This window comes from Phlebotomus papatasi, chromosome 1 (assembly GCF_024763615.1).
Source record: "Phlebotomus papatasi isolate M1 chromosome 1, Ppap_2.1, whole genome shotgun sequence".
NCBI lineage: Eukaryota > Metazoa > Arthropoda > Insecta > Diptera > Psychodidae > Phlebotomus > Phlebotomus papatasi.
This window is the reverse complement of record NC_077222.1, coordinates 77,531,238-77,555,125: the sequence shown is the minus strand read 5'-3', so window position 1 is coordinate 77,555,125 and position 23,888 is coordinate 77,531,238. Positions and strand designations below refer to the sequence as shown.

At 34.2% G+C, this 23,888-nt stretch overlaps 2 protein-coding genes across 2 annotated transcripts in view; both read left to right on the top strand.

The window, feature by feature from the left end:
• The window catches only part of LOC129804262 (B-cell receptor-associated protein 31), a 417,963-nt gene that overhangs the window by 197,870 nt on the left and 196,205 nt on the right, over positions 1-23,888 (top strand). The gene's annotated exons all lie outside the window — the stretch shown is intronic.
• LOC129804244 (hemicentin-2-like) overlaps positions 1-23,888 on the top strand; it is a 74,362-nt gene that overhangs the window by 7,305 nt on the left and 43,169 nt on the right. Inside the window, exon 3 of the mRNA XM_055851386.1 lies at positions 19,059-19,213. Coding sequence (XP_055707361.1) covers positions 19,059-19,213 — 155 coding nt within the window. The remainder of the gene's footprint in view (positions 1-19,058; positions 19,214-23,888) is intronic.

The window sequence follows — 23,888 nt, the reverse complement described above, 5'->3', positions numbered from 1 at the left end:
CGAGTTCAGATAGGGTAAGTGTGCCAAATTTCGGCATAGTTGCATGCAAGCGCCAAAGTCTCAAGTTTTAAATGTAATATTTTTAATACAAATTGTTTTTTATTTATTGTTTTATTTAAGGAGTGTTGCTTGGAACCTGGTAGACAGTTTATCGTCTTTATTTACTCTACAATCATTCTCAATACATTTTAATATGAATAAAAATATAGACATAGCTTTGGTGCCCTATTTCGGCCACTTTCATTGTCGTAGTTTCTTGCCCTTCGGGAACCCTTCCAATGTCTTTTTCACGTCTTCTCGAGTATCGAAGCTACATTTTTTCTTATTCTTTTGCATTGTATAATCTCTAGAGTATGTAAAAACTAAAAATTCATGAAAATTCGAGGAACAGAAAAGTGGCCGGAATTGCAAACTGGCCGGAATTCTGCACACTTACCCTATTCTAAACAAAAAGCATATTAAATTTTCTTTAATTTCGTAAGACTTCTACAACGGTTCTAAGGACTCATAAATCCATTTCCCCATTAATATTTCCACATTTTTTGTTTTGTGTTAAACTAAGAAAAAACAAGAAAAATCTTAAAATTAATTTTCATTGATTTTTTTAACAAAAAGCTATTTTATTAAGTTATTTTTTTTCCAACACTTTCTAAAATTGACATCTTTTTATGTATGTATCAGGTATGAGTTTTTTTTAGAACTGTCAAGAGCAATTCAGAAAAGAAATTTAAGGTGACATTTGAATTTTCAACCTTATGGTTCTTTCAGTACAATTTTACGACTATTTTGGATGTTATGACTTAATTTTTATCCATTATTTTCACATTTACAAGTATTTTGTGATTTTTAACCAATTTTCATGCCCCGAAACCTATAAAATGTCATCACCTGATGAAATTTTGCCAACGAGGGTAATTCGTTAAGACAAAATTGGCATTTTCTCGTCTTTAGCGAGTTTTTTTTTATATTGCAATACTTGAGAGATAAATATTTACTTTTATATTATATATTTTTATATATACTTATTTGAAGTTCATTTGCCGAGGAGCAGTAAGGATCATTTATGAAGAAAATTAATTAATCTTTGCAAAATTATTCGATTCTTATTTTTCTATTACAAATGTTTGACAAATCTGAGTTGTCAACACTGTACCAGTCGGGTAAAAGTATTTACGTCACTGGCGGTTCGATCTGGCCCACCTTATACTTGAAACATCTTGGTTTTAAAGACTTTAATAAAATGTAAACAGAACTTTACGCGATATTCAAATTCATTTGAATAATTATTTTCGAAAATATTTTGCAACAAACTAATTTAAATTTTGTTTGAATTCAAATAAAATTCTGAATTTAAACATATCTCTGACTATTAGGGAGAAGTGGGGCACCTTTGAATATGGGGCAGCTTTGACATTGTGATGTTTTTTTTCAGTTTTTAAATGGAATTAAATCATATCATGATGTAATTTAGCTTTTCAACCTGTTTGTGGAGAAAAATTCCAATTTCAAAGCTAATCCCACGTTCAAAAGTGCCCCACTTTCCCCTAGTTGCCAATTAGCTCTATACACCAAATCTATAAGTCCATTCGGAATAAATTGTACAATTTAAAATATTGTACGATAATCGATTAGTCTAAAAGATAGTTTAGTTTATCTTGAGACAACAATTAAATTTAAAAAAAATAATCATTAGAAAACTGTGTAGGGAATATATCAAAAACCAATATTTGCGACGCATACAATTTATTATTTATTTAAAGGAAAATTTCGCTTATACTCAGAAAAATAATCGAGTAAAACTTACTCTAATCGAGTAAAACTTACTCGAATCGATGTTGGATTAACTCTTTTTCGTTGTGATTTTGGATTAACTATATTTTAGAGTTGATTTTACTTCTATTTAGGTGTAAAATTAGGAAGAGTTGTTTTAACTTTTTTTTTCCAAAAATTTACATGTCAAAAGAGTGAACTCTTTTTAAGACTGAAAATAACTCGTTTTAAGAGTTAAAATAACTCGTTTCAAGAATTAAAAAAAAGTCTTTTTTAGACATAAAATAACTCTTTCAAATCTCAAAATGAATATGTTTTGCAATTATATGTTTTTTTTCTTATTTTATAATTTTCTATATTAATATTTTCTTGACTTCAAGTTCCCTATGTTTCGAGCGGAATATCATGTATGATGCACGCACATGTCTTCATGAAACACTGTTAGGCATATTTCTAGTTAATGTTCCATATGAACTTTGTCACACGAATTTCTTCTTGACTGAGGTATATTCTTAAAACGAAAACATTTAAGCATATACTTCAGTCGAGATGAAATTTTACATCGAAAAAGAGTAATAATTACATCGATATCCGATGAATTAATTCAACTCGCACGAAGAGCTGTTTCAACTCTATTTACTAAAATTTACAACCAAAAAGAGCAACAATTGCATCGATGTTCGTAGAGTTAGGGTCGGAGGAACGTCTGTTCGACAGGGAACCCCTATTGATACTTTTGTTAAAATGTTGAAGATTATTTAATGTATCTAGTAAAATATAAGTAATATAACGTTTTTTCTGTAATATACGTCTTATTATAAACAAAGATGTTCAAATTTCATATCCCAAATGGTACAGATTAGGGTGTCAATAGGTGCTGACACGAGTTCTTAAAGTGTCAATATACGTTCATTTCACCCTAATTCAACTCTGCAATAGAGTTGTTTTAACTTTTTAGGTTTTTTCTTAGTGTAGAGAACTAAGAGCTTATACGGAAAATTTATTGCATATGACCAAATGAATTTTAAAACCCAAAAAACTGTTTCGTGAAACCCCATCGGAATTTGAAGAAAACATTCCCATGGTTCGTTAGAAACTGCCTAAATTTTGAGTTGATTGTACATTCAGAGAAAAAACCAAAAACGGCCCTATTCATATTCGAGTTACCACTGAGAAAAAAAGAGGTTGCGATTAACTTTTTTTCGTCATAACTTTAACACTTTTTGGGTGTAAAAATATATCAACATTTTTTAATGTTAATTTTACATCTTTTAAGGGTAAAATCAACATGAAAGAAGGGTAACTTTAACCCATAATACACCTAAAAAGCATAATATTTACACCGATTTCGGATCAATACTGCAGGGTGAAATAAACATTTCCGGAATGTTATTTTAATTTTTTTCGGATTTCTCTCAGTGTAAGTACTTCATTAAAAGATTCTATTTATCTTCGCGAGCTTTAACCAAATCAAATACAGATACAAATACAAAACACTTTAATCTTTTCCACATGATGAATTCCCATTGTCTTGTAATGAGATTATATATTTAGATGCAATAATGTAAGCTGAAGTTTAGATTTAGATAAGCTTTGACGTGGTGTGTGAGGTTATCCACAAAGCGGAGGTACCCTATTTGATGAGGATTCAATGAGTGTCATGAAGTAGAACGATCCAGACAAGAATTTTTCATGGCTCAAATGTGGGTTGAAGGCATTTCTCCAGAGCATTTGTGGTTATTCTGGAATCGCGGATTTCGCGGAACCTCACCAGTTGGATCGATATCTTTCCCTCAAGAGAAAGAGAGTCATTCACGTAGAAGCTAAAGCGTGGATAGTGTCGTCGAATGGCATCATTAATTACGGCAACTGATAATTCAAGTGGTTGGTTGTAAACAAACCAGACTCCTTATTGAGACAATCCACAAGAGCTCTGCTCCTGGCGGACACAATGACAAATGGTTGGTTGAAAATCTGGCACAGAGATGTGATATCTGTAGTATGCAGTCTCGCGGGGATTCGACCGGGCATAAATGATCCATGGGCGCTTCTGTGGTTCGTCCTGAAACTCCCAATTCAACTCCAAGATTTTGGGAAAGCTTTCAAGGGGTTTATGGTTAACTGAAGAATGGTAAACAAAACATTACTCATCGTTAGCTTAGCGGGATGCTCCTTTCCGACGAGAATGATTTATATTATTCTTTATTTTTTTAACATAATCTCCAACACAAACGTCTGAGTAAGATCTTAAATCCAAAAAAAAAAACCCCACCCTCAACTTCTGATTCTGACGTCTCTTATCCTCCTGATTGGGCAAAATTGGATGGAATCCAATGCTTTCTGCACTCCGTTACTGTTTACAGCAAAATTGGAAAAGTTTTCAAAGCGGATTTGTTCATTTTTTTTCAGCTTAGTCATTACCTCGTTTGTACGATGGAGCTTCCATTATTCGAATCATTAGGCTTGGAACTCAATGAACTAATTTTAGATCTTTACACATAAGTATCTGATAGGAGACAGGAGGAAGTGATGTCCATATCTATTTCCGTTACCTTTTCCTCGAGGGGGGCATCACTTTTAATTTCATCTGAAGCTATGTTTCAGGGAATAGCAGATCCCATTAATTTTAAGTCTGATTAACCAGCAACATTGAGCTTGAAATGTAAGTTGGGAAAATGTGTTTCCATCTCATAAAGTTTCTGGGGACATAATCAAGATAGACGAGGGCGTTTTCTTCTTTTTTTTTTGTGTGCCTTCTAGAAATGAAAGCACTCCCAACATATTTCCAGACTATTTTTGTACATTACTTTTGACGATGAGGGCACAAAAATCACCCCTCAGAACGGTGAACAAAGTGAACAAACCTGCTTCCGACCAAAATGAATTCTAAATTTATTCAAAACGTATACAACTCCCCAGCGATTACTGCCACCTCAGAATGTCTCACCATTTCCGTAGCTTTCAATTCTACTATACTCTTGCGGTAGCACCTCCTAAGCCCACCCACTCCTTGCTAAGCACCTCTCAATCGTTACGCACAATTTTGAATTCTCGGTTTGGGGCAAACTCGAAATTCGATAAACAAATTTCAATTGTGACACAAAAGTTATTTGTCACCAGTTGCGAAGGGTTGAAAATGCCTTACTACAACCCTTCTTTCCGAAACACCCATCGTTATTCAAAAAAAAAATTCTTCATGCTCAAAATTTTTTCTTTCCCATAGCCTGTCAACGTCTTTTGTCACGTTAGATGCGTATGGACTTGGAAAGTTGGAAATTAAATTACATTTTTGCCACAGGGAAAAATTTTCAAGAGCTAAGAAAAAAAAAAGCTCTCTGTTAAATTGAGAGGAGACTATACCAACTTTCTTGTGCTCAGTGAACGCATTTACTGTATTTTTGCTGGCTGCCTCTTCCACTTCTTGTTCATTCTCAACACTTGAGGGAAAACTTTCACTAACTCCCATGAATTGAATGTGAGAGAAAGAAAATCAAGTGGAGAAAATTGCTTTCTTCAACATCATTTTGCCTACATCGGTGAGCTTGAAACTCTGTCCATCGCATCTAATACACCATTCACCTTTTGTCCCTTCTCTGTTGATGCCAAACGGTGTGCACGGAAGAGGTTTTTCCCCAGGAAAAGGGGTATTACCTTCCAAATTGAAAAGATACCCCAGACATCCCTGAGATTTATTACTTCTCCCTGATTATAATCCCCTGAATTTTAGATATACTACAACCCCAGCAATTGTTTGCGCCAAATAAGAATGGACATTAAATACAAATGAATTTAATTTTATCATTCAAAATACAGTAGGGGAAGTGGGGCACTTTTGAATGTGGGAAAACTTTGAAATTTGCATTTTTCACCTATTTTTAAATAAAATGGAGCCTTATCATGATATAACTTAGTTGCACAGACTGAAAAGCTAAATTATATTATGATATGGTTCAATTCCATTTTAACATAGGAGAAAAATCCCAATTACAAAGCTGCCTCACTTTCAAAGGTGCCCCTGCCCCACTTCCCCCTATGACTCCAATAGAGACAACTCATAAAATTTTTAAACACCATGAAAATATACGTAAAGTGCCAGGTTTGGTTGACTCTGCAGTCGTACTGTACAATGAAATAAAATACATTTTTTTATAAAATTACAAAAGCAATAATATAATTTTTTAATGTTATTCTTTTCACACGTACATTAAAAATATAATTACTAAAGAGAAATTTTAATTCAAGAAATGTTTTCTAAAATAAATGTTATTGCGCATGAGAGTAGAATTATCTTGCTTTAAATTGTTTTTACATATTCTCGTACTACTAAAACCTCAAATCAATTCCAAACATGATAGAATTTTGAAACAAGCTCAAGAACAAGCTTGATTAATTTAAAACCTGTGATTGATTTTTAAAAATTGAACATAGAAATTCCCAAAGACAGTTTTTAGAAATAAATTATTAATTTTATATTTAAGAATTTAATAGGAATGGGTCCCGGCCAAAATCCCGAAAGCCAAAATCCCGAATGGATCAAAATCCCGAAAGCCAAAATCCCGAATTCTTAAAAGTGTCATAGCTACTTCTGCGATTGCATCCGCGCTTGCTGGAGGCAAAGGGAAATCTTCTGTCTCTTGGGAAATCATTCTACATATTATCCTCCATATAATTCCATCCCTTTCAGGATTTTGAACATTTGTGATTTTGCCTTTCGGGGCTTTCGGGATTTTAGCTTTCGGGATTTTAGCTTTCCGGATTTAGGCGTTCTGGATTTTGGCTTTCGGGATTTTGGCTGCCACCGAATAGGAATGATTTCAGAAGTTTTGTAAGATTAATTCTAAACACCCGAGTTTAGAAATTTTTGAATTAATTTCAGAATTTTTGTAAAACAATCTCGAATCTCTCTTCCGGGTCGATATAAAAGAAATCCGATTTTACAAGAACAATTTTAGGAATCTCCTAGCCAAAATATTTACTTTTTATCATAAAGATCTGTTATAGTACTTCTTCATTTTTTTTCTCCTTTTGCTGTCTAAATTGTAAGGAAATTTCAAAGTTCCAAATAAGATATGATTCCAAATTACCCTATCTTAGCTTATTTAAAAAAAATATTGTTGCGAATCTGATTTGAGGCGTGCCCTGCCTAGGGGATGCTGCACAGCGCTCTTTAAAGGTTTATTGCCGTGTATTGGTGAATTTTTAATTTACCCCTATACTTCATGAGAGCAACTCGTACTCGCAATGAAGTAAGTCGAGTATTTGTGCTGTGCTTTCACAGTTAAGTTTGAGCTTAAGTCCCTCTACTCTGAAGCGCGAATCCCTGCTCTGTGCGCTGATAAGCTGCACGAGATTTCGTTAAGTATTTCATGTTAATTGTGTAGTAAATTATGTGTTTGTGAAGTTAAACTCTCTGGCCTTTGTTTTTCTCCCTCTGCTGTCGTGGTCTCCGGCCAAATCCGCAACAATATTAACCTCAGAAAGCACTTCAGCTAGATGCAATAAGCTATGGATTGAAAGATATCTCTATAAATTTCTTTAAATCAAATTGGTCGTAAATCTGGGTTTTGAAAAAAATACAAATTAATCAATTAAGTCCTTGTAAAAAAACAAATTATTTGAATAAACTTTCCGAGATATTTGTTTCGATTTATTCTTGTGTTGAGAGAATCTGCCGATCTATGGATTGCGTAGAAGTGAATTTTTATAAAGAGGATACTAATTCTGTTCTTCCTTTAGTAGTTTAGTAGTTTGCGTTATAGTCATTGGCAATGCTTGACCACCTCTTATTGTAATGTCAGTTGAAAAATAAATTCTTTATTAAACACCGGACTTCGTTCAAATAACTCGTCGTTTGAACCAGGAAGATATAATACTCCAAAGATATAAGCACTCGAACTCTTACTACTTATTAGAGACAAGATTTCCATACTTGCATTAACCGGTATTTTTGCTTTTAATAAAGCTCACTATAATTTAAAGATAGATGTTTTGATATATATTACAAACCTATAAAGATTATCTAAAAACCTCGGAAATCCTCAAAAGATCCTATCATTTCGAATAACAAACTCTTCATGCTCAAATTTAAAATTAAATTTATTGATTTTGAATTAATCGCTCATTCGAGTTTACAAGGAGTTCATTCTGCATTCTAAAGACATTTTCAGGATACAGGTTAAATTATTAAGTTTTTTGTAAATAATTTGCTCACTGCAATATCTATTAGGTGCCTCCTATTTTCCGAAAAAAAAACAAAAATAATTCTCTTACTCAAAATTATACACATTTGAGTTGATCCCTTGGTAGATGCAAGTGAACTTTTTGAATTTTCAAATTTGGGAAAAATGTTTACTGCTATTTGACATGCTAAGAGCAGAAGTGGACTCTTATAATAAGGAGATGCATACAAAGGAGACCACTTCTGCTCTGACCGTCTCATTTATGCGTCTGTGTGGCTGTTACAAGAGATATCTTTCTGGGACGTCACAATATCTTAGTGGTTCCATATAGTAGCGTTTTCCGATTACCTATAATCGGATTAGAAGGTTAAAGATATCGTTTTTAAACTTTTTCATGACTCCCAATTTGAGAAGTAATGTAAACATTTCTTTATATTCAAAAGGGTCCCGGTCAAAATCCCGAAAGTCAAAATCCTGAACGCCAAAATCCCGAATGGGCCAAAATCCCGAAAGCTAAAATCCCGAATTCCTAAAACTGTTATAGCAACTCCTACGATTGCACCCGCGCTTTCTGGAAGCAAAGGGAAATCTTCTGTATCTTGGAAAATTATTCTAAACATTTTCTTCCATATAATTTCATCCCTTTCAGGATTTTAAACATTCGGGATTTTGGCCTTTTCGGGATTCTGGCATTCGGGATTTTGGCTTTCAGGATTTTAGCTTTCGGGATTTTATCTGCCACCGTCTTCAAAAACTTATAATTCTTGTTTTTAGAGATAGGTTAGGCAAGCATTATACTTACACACGATGGGCAATCAAAATTCTCCATTTTGCATTTTTCAATATTACAGTATTACAATATTCAATATTACAATGTAGGATTTATTTCTCAATCAATTTAATCAAGATCAAATTTATTTCGTTCATTATTCCAATGACCTCAATCTCTTCCTTCTAAGGATTTTTCCACAACATCAGCTATTAAAATCATGTAAAGTTATTTTAAAGCCAATATGAATTGACATTCTTCAACGTTTTCTATGTCATTTGGCAAACAAATTTTACGAAATTTCTTATATTTTAGAATATTATAAACCAGCTCCCCATGACAGTAAAAAAAGGCACTTTTGGAAATCAAATAAACCATTTTATCTTGAGATTCTTTCAAGATATTATTGCCACTATAATGGAAGTGAGTAATAAAAAAGTTATTCATTAAAAGAATTCAGAGCCATATAAACTGAAGCAAGCTTATCATTAGTTTTAAATTAGAAATTTATTACTCAAATTTCTTTACAAGTTTAGTTGGATATGTCGTGATTTATGGAACTGGTTTAAAAGCAAAAGTGAATACACAACGTTGATAGAGCACTTGTAAGTCCGAACACAACGCGAATATCGCTATGCTATTGTACTATAACTTATATTTTGTGTAGGGAATTGTATTGATATTAAAATGGTTTCACTTCAATCTTAAAACCTTTCAACACGACATAGTAATATTTAACTTTGAAGTGGAATGAATTTTTGAATTTTTTATTTATATGTGTGTGACTCAAAAGGTTCTTTATTATCCAATTATTTTTAAAAAGCATTTTATATTATTTAAAAACTCATTCAATTTTGAGATGGAAAGTCGTGCTTTTATGAGCAGTTAAATAAACGAACATATCACCATCCGGTGCACCCCTGAAGTGGAGCAAAGCTAACATTAGAATTTATCGTGTTTTGTGAAAAGAAACCTATTTATCCTAACTGGACTCCACTAAAGAAGCTATAATAACCACTCAGAAAACAAGCTATGTATGTCTATTATAGCAAAATTACATGCATAATTTTTTTTTCTAGAGCAGCCAAACCTGAATTCCTAATTAAAGAATTTCACGTGAACTCTTTTGTCAAATTTGTGAACTTAAGTGCTTTAGTGCATGAAATGGCACGCCCTTTCTATGCAATGGGTTATGAAAGGTGGGAGATTGATGGTGTCGAAAGTGGTGAAGGTCTCCAAAAAGCTTCATTGTACTATGGTCGAACAACAGCAGCAGGATGGGGTAGGCAAGAGAGCTCTGCACTCCTCGCATTCGGCCACACGTGTCGGTGTGTGGCAGGTGTACGTGACAGGAGTGCAGAGACTAGAGGGGAATTGAGATGGGTTCTCCGCGACGTTATACAACTTTTATACTTTGTCGATCCATTCCTAACAACCTCGGCGGGAGCAGATCAAGAGCGTCGTCGATGGCTCTAGGTGGTTATACCTCCCCTACAAGTATTACCTCTCACCCAGAAGCCGGTCCCCATAGCACGACCGTGTGTTTGTGTATAGCGTATATGAGAATCCATTTATGTTCCCCATTTCGCAAATAAAAAAGTTACAACTTGAGATTTCCAAGAGATAAATACAGCTTTTATTGCAAACGTACCAGAAGACATGCTCAATATGGGGGTGGGTGTCAACCCCTCATATGAGCACAAGTGCATTTCATCAAATTGAATACAATTTATAACACTGCAGAGTGTCGTATAGGGGTGTCGCAAGGGGAATTGTTTTGTTCGTACAAGACACGAAAGGAGATTTTGAGGGTGGTTGGGTATAGCGATAAATTTAAAAAGTGAGCATTTAGGAGATCCATCCACCTCGTCCCATGTGAACTATTATACCGCACCTTCGACGTTTCCCCGCACTTTTGGAGGGGATGGTGTTTAATGGTACGGTGTAATCACAAAATCGATACACCAGAGAGATAAGCGAGAACAACGATGATGACGCCGTTGCTATGGTCCATCGTTTGCTGATTCTCTGCTCGGCATTAACATTTTCACGGGTTGGGGCTTTTGGGGTGGTTTGGCACAAGTATACCCCCTTGGGACAGGGAGAGAGACACCAGCAGAGCCAGAAGTTCTCTCTCTGTGTATTTTGGCGGACGAAGCCAAAGTGTTAGTTTGTGGCTACGGTGTGAGGGAGGCCTTGGCCATTATTTGGTCATTACGGAAGCCGTCCGAATGCTGGCCAATTCCGGCACACAAAACCACCCTATTATCGAAATTCCCATTTATAATGCAAAGATAACATGGACCAACACAACCACTCACCATTTTCATCCTCCGTATTTGACCCTCTTTTTTATTATTGCTCGAACTCCTACCAGAAAAACCTGTATATGTCTCACGTTTGCAATTCAAATGGCACAAAATGATAGGAGTTCTTAACATTTTGTGCTACTTCATTTACAAACTCACGTTATAATCCCTCAAAGGTTTTATACCCGCATGTCTTCGTTCCCAACCCTTGAGAAAGTCATAATAATAATAATAATGTGGCAAGACATCCCATAGAGGAACTAGGACTCCTTTCAAGAGAATTTTTTGAACACCCGTGGTTAAGGAAGAACTTGCCATTGCCAGTTCCATGAAGCTTAATGGAAGTAAAATTTCCAGTGATCCTAATGAATTGATGCTCGAACTGGATTGAAACCCAGAACGATTGCATTAGAAAACGAATGCTTTACCTTTACCCATTACGAGGCCTCTAAAAGTTATAAATTAACATTATTGTGGATCTCACGTTTGTTGAAAAATATAGCTATATCCATCAGTTCACCTGTGTGAAATCAGATGACTAACCAGTTAGACATTTATGCCCCAGATACACATACGACTTAAGTCGAGAGACAGCCTAACGTAATTATAATCATTCATTCATTCATTCATTTTCAACCGCTTATCCCTATTAGGGTCGCGGGCCCATGACATCCAAATTAGCAGCCAACGCTTGTCGATCCTCCGCCACTTCAGGAAGATGTTCGGGTTCGATCCCAACACACAGAAAAATGGAAAATTCTTAAACAGAAACACCCAGGAATTTAATTTCAAATCCCATCCAATGAATGCCAATACCCTAATTCTAAATCCTTGATCATTTAGTTTTAGTTGCAATTTGCAAATCCGTAGACATTTTTCATTTTCCGGCTAATACTGAACTTAAGTTCCCGATCTCTTAACTTGAAAGAGCTAGGGATTCTAGCCCATTTCTTTAGCTCAGAGCTTCTAAACTTAAACGCCTCGGGGATTCACGTCCAATTTAAGTTCCCAGGATCTTATATATTCTTAAATTTACAGTCAAAATTTTTCTGTGTGTATTAATTTGACTATACATAGTACATACCCATCAGTTTTCCACTAACTAAGCCGAGAGACAAATTAGTTGATTAGTCAGAAACAGTTGGAAATGTAATCTAATCATTATTTTGATTATAATTAACGTTAAGCCGTCTTTCGACTTAAATCGTAAATGTGTCTAGGGCATTAGACCCTGGGCATACCTACGGCTTAAGCTGCGAAATGGCTTAGTAGAAAATTCATAACAAGTAGTTAAATCACTATAGTAACACTGTAAGCCATTTATTGGCTAATCAGCAATTATTTGCGTGATATTCTTATTTTAGCTTTAACTTTATTCCCATCTTCATTTATTCGTTGGTTATCAGAAAATGATGGCTTTTGGATTGTCTAGTAATTTAATATAGGTAGTTGGCAATAATTTGGGTCATACATCCTAATAAAAGTGCTTCTTTTTTCAAAGTTAAAGGTTGACAAGTTCTATAGGTAGCTTATTTCTTAAGGCGTCTACACATTGGAAGCAATTTGCGTCAAAAATTGCATTTTTGACGTTTCTACCTACAGCACTGCAGGCAATTTCCTTCAAAAATATAATTTTTGACGAAAATCGCTCCCAATGTGTAAATGCTTTTAGGCAATTAGAACAAGTTTGGGGTATAAATTCTCTTAACGAAGATATGTTGTAGCCAAACAATGAGAGATAGCGGCTTGGAGTCCTCGAAATTAAATTGCATTTAATTTGTTATCTCATTTCCATCAACAAATTACCAGGAATAACCAACCACGGCCATCGCCGTCTTAACCTTGTTCTCAAGCTCTAGAATAAAACGATGTAAAATTCCTTCTCACGTTGTGCCTTTCGAATGTTTTTGGGTTAACTTTTATATTTTTTATTTAATGGCTCTAATATCTGGCTTTAATATCTGTCAACTATATTATATCTAAGCTTAGAAGAAGTAATAATGAAGCGATTCAGGTCACTTGCAAGCTTATTGAATAGAAAGCAACTTTAAGAAACGGTCGACCTCATAAGCTTCATCAATAATACACTGGACCGCTAAGTAGATACACTAGTTTAAGGCCTTTTCATATTTAGAACAATTTTCGTCAAAAACTGTTTTCCTGAAATGGAATGATAACTTTTCTATACCGTCGAATCGGTAGTATCGATAAATCTGTACCTCATAGATTTAGTGATTGACGCATTTTTAAACATTATTGGACCATTTATTGCACAATACTTAAAAGAATGTAACAGTTGATAAATATAAAAGGTGCAGCAATGATTTTAATATTTCCTAATCGACAGTCGGTACTATCGAAAATAAGTTATAATGTCACCCCTGATTTTCCCTACAATACTGTAAACACTTTCCTTCAAAAAGGCAATTTTTGATGTGTAAAAGTCTTTACATAAAAATTCTGTCATATTTTTAAGGTAAAGCATAGATCGTCCGAGGCGAGCACTTAGCGAAGTCGACTCCATTGATCTACCCATTTTTTCATGTCCCATCATTCCATTTCCACAAACAGGACCACTCATTGATTTTCGACACCATTCGGCGCCAAATGCTTACATTTGATCACGCCTAGCAATGCAATATAGCAATCACCATCCCCTCAATAGTCCACCCACCAATCATACAAATTGCAACCACTACCATGCCCATCCAAATGAATGTCTGCTCAATTTGCCGCTGGTGATGTAAATAAAATATTGACTGAAACCTCGCGGCGACAGATTTGGTGGCCTATTCTCACGCACGCCGCCCCAGTTCTGTAAAAAAGCGCCTGGTCAAATTTTAGGCCTGTGCTGTGCGAACAATATCAGGCAAGAGTGAGTACAAATTCAATTCCATGCCATAGCACTACACAATATTTTGATTCAATTTTGCCGAACAATTACTCATTTGTTTGGACAATTTAAATGAACGCCATAGCACAAATCGTGCACACACCAATTAGACACAATTTGGCACGAAATTCAGTTGAACATGCATCATTGCAATAAATTTTATAATATCACATTATAATTTAAAAGACCCGGAGAACTGTTCCTCCTAATTCAGCCACATGTGTCACTCGCGGAAACCACAATTAGGACAATTTGGAATTTCACTTTAGTTCGTAGTCGAAGCGTGAAACTTTGTCGACGGAGCTCCAAGCAACAGAAGTGTGGGTGGAAATTGAGGATTCAGAGGTTGATGCTCAGTGAAATGTCACCATGGTTGATAGTAGAAATTTTATTTGAACACTGAGACACAGTGTTGAACATAGCGCGCTTAATTGTGGTAATTGAGAACGTGCAAGTGCAACCACACAAATTTACATTAGCGGATTCTGCATATTTCTAGCTCGATTTGGATGCCTACACTCTACAACTTACAACGCTATATTAAAATGTTTAAAGTCGTTTAGTGAAGGTAGGAAAAATTCCTGCCTTCACCCAGAATCGAACTGAGGACCTCATAATGATCTAGATCTAGACAACAGCTCTACTAATTGAGCTATAGACACTTCTGTTCAACTTTCCATAGGACCCGTATGACCTTAACCAATTGAACTGTGCACTTCAATCCATCATTCTCGAGATTGTGAGATTTCACAACGATATTGTACGTGTGCAACTCAGCCGGAACCCCTTGTCCCTGGATCTTCCTATCTGTATTCCGAAGAAGACTGAATGATTTGAGTATCACTTGCTCGGATTGGCGATTCTCTATGGACAAAAAAGATCTTACTCTGCGCTGGATAAGTTTACTTAGAATATATTCAGCTGAATATAGGAAACGATATATTTCCTGTTAGCAAATAGGTTAAACTCGTACTCGAACAAAGTATATTTCAATATTGTGGTACACATTACAAATGATTTATGATCTTTTTTTTAAACCGTGTTGCGAGTAATTTCCCTTTCGCATTATTTTACAAATTGTGTAGCTTTCTTACTGGTATTTATATCGTCATACGCATAATCTATTAATTGTGATCCTTCATAAATTTCTACTAATTAGTCAGTTAGCATAATTATACTATTGTTTATTGCTACAATTTTATCTATAGGAATTATTAATGGGTTTGTTACTTAGCTTTTCCTGATAATTTGATTTATTTTTTCAATAAAATATTTTATTACTGACTTGCCTGATTAAAATTGCTATTAAAAAATATACCAGTTAACGATTACACTACAATTAGCAATTTTAATCTATTCGTGTTCGTTACATTCTGGTGGATGAAATATAGTATTATTTCTCTTTCATTGAAAGTGGTAATTTTAACAGTGTTAATAGGATTGAAAACTTATCTTTGTAATTTTGTCTGTAAGGAATATGTGATTCAAGAAGACTGAAAAAAACCATGTTTTTTCTGCACAATAAATAAATATTTAATCTCAGCTCTTAGGCATATAAAAGTACAGGGGTGACATGATAACTTATTTTCGATAGTATCGACTGTCGATTCTGAAAAATTTAAACGATAGCTGTACTTTTTGTAGCTAATATAGATATTTAGCAACAGTCACATTTTCTTAAGAATATCACAATAAATGGTCTAACGATGGGTAAAAGGTCGTCATTGACTTAATCTAAGAAATACAGATTTAACAATACTATCGATTCGACAGTATCGAAAAGTTATCATTCCATCCCAGTATTTAAACGAGGAGAAAACGTTCTACCTTCGGTCGATTTATGCTTTGAACAATTCATATCTTACAATGTGTTGTAAATGAATTTGGCCCATTAAAATATTATATTTTAATACCTAGTCCAATGCCTCAAATTTTCAAAAAAGAGCTATGAGGGAAATTGAAAAGGTACACATAGAGAAAAATTGAATTGTCCGAAGCTTGAATTGTCCGAAGGTAGCGCGCTTTCTTTCTTTTTCAAAAATCAAAATTTAAATTTAAATCAAAATAAAAAAAATATAGTTTAAATATTGTATTTTTATTTACCTAAAGGCTTGATTTAAATTTTTTTTATTATGTTGAAAAAAAATTAGAGAAAAATATACTTTTTCGTCTATTTTGACCCACGTAACCCCTTAAGGCCCCAAAAAGACCTAGGCAAATCCTCAAGAATATTTAGCCGGTAAAATTTAGTTCTAAAGGATCAGCCGAAACTCTCTTGCACTTATTAAAGTTTAGAATCAGGGACTAGAAGTTATATAGGGTGTCTCATAAATTACGCAAGATTTAAATTAAAAAATAAAACACATTTTTTCTCAATTACGATTTTTTCCAAATTGGAAAACAAATACATAAGATAGGGTTTATGTATTAAATATCGCATCCAGTAATTAACCTCCATGGCTTTGCTGGCATATGAATCTTTTCGTATAAGGTTTTCACGACCTTTTTGGACATATGTGGCTAAATTTCGATAATTCAGGGTTAAAAGTCCTTTTTTAATGCATAGAGGTGGATGTAGGTCTGTTGACTTACCCAAGAAACAATTTTTTCTTAACATAGTCTTGTAGAATTCTTTAAGAAAGGCACTGTAGAACCATAAATCTTTTTATTTGCTTATAACGCTCTTAGTCCCATTACTGAGAATACTATAAGTAAAGTGGCGCACTCTTTAAGATCTTAAGAGCTCCTATAGGAATTTCTACAGAAAATCCTCACTTCAAGTCTTTTAAAAGAGCACTAAAAGACTTATCTAATACTTGGTTCTATAAGGCACTTATTTTGCTTCTTGGGTAGCCTTGTGACTTCAAATAAACGAATAAAAAAATGTAATGGTCTAAAATTACATGATCTAAGGGAACAATTCTGATCGCCAATAGAGAAAATCACAATCAGGAAATGTCTTATGCAGGAATTGCATTATAATCATAGGTTATATCTAATGTCACTCTATCCTGCTATAGCCAAATGCCCTCAATATTAATGTATTCATAATTAATTAATTATTATTAAACAAATCCTTCAATTTAGGCTTCATAAACTCGGTTATCATGTCGCGATATCGAACGCCAGGAACAGTAATGCTTGGTAAGCTTTATTTTCAAATAATACACTGATATGATATTATTAATCATTTTAAGAGCTTGTTCTTGGATGGCAAGTGCATTTAGACCCCAAAATTAATTCAGTTCTGTGAATTTTTGAATTAGACTCTTCATAGTTGACGAAGTTAAGTCAATTTTCTGACCAATTCTTGAACCAAATTATTTAAATATTTTTGAAATATTTTTTAAGAACAAAAAAGCGTTGGTCTGTCATTTAGTGATGGATTTTTAATAACCCTAACCTATAAACTGTCACGTAGTATTTTTATTATTCGTTGGGGAGCTTTATTTCAGAAATGCCGCTCAATTTAAATCTTGCGTAATTTCTGGGACACACTTTATTTGCATAAATACCCTTTCCCTTATCTTCTACCGCCAAATTTAAAGACAAAATACACTCGAGGATCAGCCTGAATATATTTTAGGGTTAACGATGACCAACATTATTTTCACGTTTTGTTTCCCTAAGGAATGCATACTGTTTTCTAGATAATTTCGACTTGTCAGAATATAAATCGGATAAGTCAATTTTTTGCAAAATACGTTTTTTTTCGCTTTTCGGGTACTCCTTGACACCTTCTACCTTCCCTGTGACTCTTACACCAGAAAGTTAATTATTCCCAAAGTTATAGGGGCTTCAAATCTTAAAAATCCCATACTTAGCATGTAAAATTTCAGCTTGAAATCGCTCTCCTGTAAAGTTGGGTATTCGGGGTATTCGCGAGTTATTCGTTTTTAGCTTTTTATTCTTAGGTATTAGCTGTCTCGCTGTTTAAAAAATACTACAACTACTGTAGGTAGCACAATTCCTAAATATTTATCTTATATTCTGAGGATTCTGAGAGTTGGTTCGCGATTTACATGAGAAGCTGAGAGATCCTATCCCAGATTTGTCTCCAATTCCAGGAGACTAAAATGAGTAGAAATAAACGTCTTCATCAACTTTTTCAGAACTATTATTTCTTTTTAATTTAATAATGAAGCTTTAAGAAAGAACGGTAAGCAAAAAGCGTGGTCTCCTTATGGTCCCACTCACCCACACAAGGAAGATCGCGGTGAAGTCCAATCGTTATGCAATCGTCAGACTGGAGGTTTCGCCCAGTTCCCGAAGGTCTCAAAAATCTTAATAACAAGCAATTTTATTGATTTTTCAAAATTTAATGAATCATTTGCCCTTAATATTCAATCCAAAACAACAATTTCCTAAAAAATCATGCTTGATGAGGAATTAGAGGTGTTAAGCCAGATAGCTAAGTCTTAGGTCTGAAGCCCGTATTAGGGTGCACTAACAATGAGACAAATTCTACCCTGTAAATTTGACCTACCCTTTCCATTATTTAAAAGATATGAAAAATCATAAAATTTGCAGTTGGTATTGGCAATAAGATCAATAACAAATTAAATGTAATTTCAACTGTAATATGAATTTCACGTATTTCACCTTAAAACCTCTCTAAAAACCAATTGTATTGCTTTCGTCTGCAGAAATCAATGGGAAGACATGAGTGGAATTGAAACACTTGATGATTTCAGGACATCACGTGAATTAGATAAATTAAACGCCCCGTGGTGTTGTAGGAGTTGTCCCCAAAGAGTGTTTTACATTACCCAATGTCTTCTGGGGGAGGGTGACATGGTGAGAATGGGGTGGTGCGGCAACTTTATGATGTTCGAGGAGAAACTTGTGGAACGCACACAAACAATCTTTTAGGACCTATAAATTGTCTTACCATCGTCTTGTTTTACCATTTTCCCTCTTTTTCTGTCTATCTCTCTCCCTACAACAATGCGCCCTTTTTTCGTTAATTGTACACAAAACTTTATTTTTATGCTCGATGTAGTCGGAATCCTTTTTATTGCCGTTGATGGAGGTCTAACTGAGATATAAGATAAATCGAATGAGACATATAAAATGAGCTGACTGGGGAGAAAATATTTATCTGAATTTAATTTCTTTTTATCTTCTTTCATTTGCAGTGAATGTAGAAAGTGTCTTGGGCAGTATATCGTCCTCAATGATTCACTCAAAACTTACGTCGAGCAATGGCTTCTTCACGGGACCCTACCTGGATGGCCGAGGTGTCTTCAATGTTACAACTCAAATTGGCACTCACGCTTACCTTCCGTGCAAGGTATGAGAAAACTTTTGCAGTAGTGTGGTAAATTTTAAAAGTTGTCTATATCTTTGTCCCATCATGTGAAAATTTGTCACTCTCTGAGATGGCAAAAAAGCACATTTCCTCACATACGTGCAGTATCTCAGGAGTCATTGATGAGCCCTATAAGGAAAACTTGACTTTTCCTTCCTCATCTAAATAGGGAAGATCGGGGATGTTCAGGGAACTTTTTGTAGTTCGTCTTTAGAACACTACTCTAAAAACCCAGCAAACTGTGTAAGAATTGAATAAGAGATAAAGCGTATTAACGTGCGTCTCATGCGTATCCGGGATTTAACTCTTCGGGATATTGGCTTTTTTGGAGTTTAGAGTTCGGAATTTTTGCTTTCAAGATTTTGAGTTCTGGGTTTTAGCTGTCATCAGTTTATATAACTTTAGAACAAACATTTTTAGTCAATAATATATTCCATTTTGTTTAATAAATAATGCAAAATTGATCGGAAATAACTGTAAAACATAAATTCCCAAAATGATATGGTACTTCTTCATTTTCCTTTTGACAAATTTCTACGGGACAGATTGAGACAAAAATGGGGTAATTTTAATCATTAATTTTACCACTTTTTAAGAGGTGTCATGGGGTAGTCTGTAGCAGCGCCAGTTAGTTCTTTGGCTCTGAGATCCCTCCTGTAGAAGAATTCTGTAATTTTCGTGGCATTGTCACACGTGAGTTCGAAACCTGACAATGCCAATCGAGCTTTTTTGTCACATCCTATGAGTTCGAAAATTCAATTCACTAATTATTTAATGAAATATCTTTACTTTTAGTGATATTATGCAAATACAGTACGTTTTTGTTGATTTGTTTAACAACATTCATTGTCATTTTAATTGCCAGAAATCTCAAATACGTGACTTCTGACAATGTCACGTGATCTGAAATGGCAATGCCACGGCTACAGAATCGCATTTTCAAAAAAGCTCTCCTGAAACTCAAACCCAATTTGACATATGGCATTACCAGAGCGTTACAGAATTACCCTCCTGGTTCGGCTTTCGCAATTATAAGGACAGTGAAAAAACTGAACCAGGGACCTCTCGACATTTTTGCATAGAGGCATTGAAACTTAATGGCAAGTTTTTTCCTACAGAGAATTGACTTATCAATCTGATATGCATCGAAAATGTTTATTAAAAGCTATATAAAAAATACATATTTCATTATTGTTCGCTGAAATAATACAAGAACTAATGATCAAATTTGTTTAAGTCGGGGTGCAAATTCTGCAAAATTTTTACAAGGAAAAGTGAAAAATAGCTTCACTTTTTATTAAGCTCGATGGGCCCCTGACTGAGCTGAATGACTGAATCAAGACATTTTAACATATAATAAATCAATAAAATACTGTCCCTTGGTCTAAAAAAAAATCCAGGAGCACGAAATATACATCCATATTACGGATAGACGCTACTAGATGGTATACGATTGGGCCTAAAACGGTCTTCAGACTAGAGGTTTAGCCCAGTTTCCGTAAGTCTCAAAATCGTAAATAGTTATCAATTTTATTGATTTTTCAGAATTTAGTAAATCATTTTCCTTTAAAAATATAATCCTGAAGTTAAATTTTCCAAAAAACCTTGACTTGTAAAAAAATTATAGGCATTAAACCATAAAGCAAAGATTTAGGTCTAAGGCCCTTATAACGGAAAATATCTCGATACAAAACAACACTTGGAATATTCATTTCAAATTATGTGTTAATTCAGACTCATCTTTCTTATAAGGAAGAAGTATTTTAATGTTACCTATGATTAGCATAAATAAAAAGTAAAATCAAAGTATCTCAAATAGTCCCACTCTCCTCTATACGGTGAAACAGGGAGAAAAAATTGTGGTATATAGTGAACATAAAAAAAAGGAACTCAATAGAAGTCCCAGAAGGAGGAAAAATTTCAGCATTCTCTGGGAATTACAAATAATGCAGAAGTTGATCAAGTCACAGCACAAAACAAGCTTCTCGTGAATCATGAATAAAATGTTTGAAGGAAAAAGTCACAAAAACTAGAAAACTTTCGAGGATTTCCTGGCCTCTGTCTAACTTATTTATAGCTGTTGGAGTTATATAAAACCTATGGATATAGTGTTGGATTGAGAACTTAGAAGAGTCTGATATATGGAGGATATACGAAAACCCAAAGAAACTATTTCCGCCATATTAATTTTATATAGCCTTATGTGACTTATTGCGAACTTCGCCTTCAATCAATATTCATGACATGCAATATACGAATGAAAAAAAAATCTAATAGCCGTCAGTGAAACACCCATCATTTGCAGAAATTCATGTCTTCAAACTGCACATAAACCAACTTTTTTTTTCTATTTGGACCATTTCTCATTTTTGATATCCCCAGGTTCTTTTTACCCAATTCTCTCTGCCAATAACTTATATAGCAAAAATATATTCGGTTTGCAGTATTCTTTCTAACCTAGCATTGTACACATTATTAGAAAACATAGATTTTAGAGAGATTCCAAAATGTCGTTATAAATTATTCATGTTTCAATTAAACATTATGTATTGTATACATGTCTTTAAGAGGGCGGCTCAAACTATCCATAATTTAACCACAAAATCACTTAACATTAAGGGATATTATAGACATTATCCTTTACATAAGTTAAAACAATAAATACAATGGGAACTGTGTTTGGGAAAGACATTTGACACTTTCATTGTGATTGCATTTAACAGATTAATAACACATAGTCCATAAATAAATAATTGCTATTGATTAAGTTGTTCTACAGTTATCAAAGCATGAATTTACTATGGAAAACTGAATTAAAGTTTAGAATTATCTCCACTTCCCTAACCAAACATGTCATTTAAAATTCACATGTTATGTAAATAACGATACAAACATCGCTTTCAAGTATAAAAAAAAATGTTGCTAGATGCTTTGTTAGTTTTCTGTTTTCGAAAGTATAGAAAAATCTATCTGAACTTCGCAGAGTGTAGTTAAATCCGCAAAATTTAGAAAACTATAATGCCTAACCTACTCCGAGAAAGCTAGTAATATAAAATTTACCATCCTTCATACAAAATTTTAATAAACCGATAATGAAGAAGTCACTTAACAAATGGGATATTAAATGGAACAGACAAAAATTCTAAAATATACATTCTCAGAGTTTACTATCTTATAGATGGTAAATTCTAATATCCGGATGGTAAATTCTTCTATCTTTCCTTTAGATTTTACCTCAGGCCTACCCTAGAGATTCGAATTCCGGATAGTGCAATCTAATATCTGGATAGTAAATTCTAGTATCCTCCTTCAGATTTAACCTCAAGTCTCCCCTAAATTCTAATATCTGGATAGTAAATTTTACTAGCTTAAGATTAAAATGTACAATCCTAGAAATGGGGACTGATGCTCACTCACTTTCCATGAGCAACAAGAACATCATATAACAACCTTCAGAACCTGCCTTGGGATGTGAAAGAAATAAAGGATTAGATTAGAATTGGTTTGTTATGGCCGTCGACTGTGTTGACATGTGTCGAATAGGCCGTACGCTCTACTATTTTCTACTATCTTTTAAGATAGTAGAACCTAGAGATACAATTTATGGAAAATACCATGTAATTTTTTCTCCGTGTATGTATATAATACAATATTTGTGCTTTCTTGAGACTTCTAGATATGTCATTTGCACCAAATAGTTTAAAGAAAACAACAACAACTCAGAATTTTGAAATTGTGCAAAAACTGCTTCATATCCAGATATTATCTGATGTATTTGTAGTGGAAAACTTTTCAGAAAAGTCCTGGAAGAGATAGAAATAGATTACTATCGACTGAATTTCTCGAATGGAACTGTATGAGTACACTATTATTCTTGAAAAATCGTATTAATTACCCTTATTGATATTTTAAGAATTATTAAAGGTGGGACTTAGAATTATATTCCGTTCATAGAACACGTTCCATTCCAATCTCTCTAGCTTAATTTATTGGTTATAGTCATTACTGTTCAAGATGAACATGCACGTTCATACAAATAATTTTCAAATTAGAATTTTTTAATTTTTGGGGGATAATAATAATGGATTTTTATTCATTTCTGGGTACTTTTTAATAGTAAAATCGTCAAGATATCTATCATAAGTCCTACAAACTAGAAGCAATTTTCGTCAAAAATTGCCTTTTAAAAAAAAATCTGACGATTCTGCTTACAAGGATAAAGGATTGTTTTTTTTAAAGGCATTTTTTAAAGAAATTACTCCTAGTGTGTAGAGGCCATTACATCCTAAAACGGATACGAATAATTCATCACAAAAATTTGTAAAGCGTATGGCCCATTCGACAGTTGTTAACCCAGTCGACGGCCAAACCCACCAATCCTAATCCTTCATTCCTATGCCATACCCGAATCATCATCCCCAGGCCGATGCTGAAGATTGCTATACGGTGCTCTTGTTGCTTATGGCAATTACCACTAGTACTTCAGTGAGTGAACATCAGTGGCCGTGGACAGTTCACTCTGAAGGAGTTGAAAGATGGTTCAGTTCCCCATTTTCCCTTTATAAGTTATATTATTATTTCAGTGAACCCCACCAAGGCTTACAAATTGAACAGTTTTAGCTTCACCAAGACTTTACAAGGGTTTTCGTTACCCTTA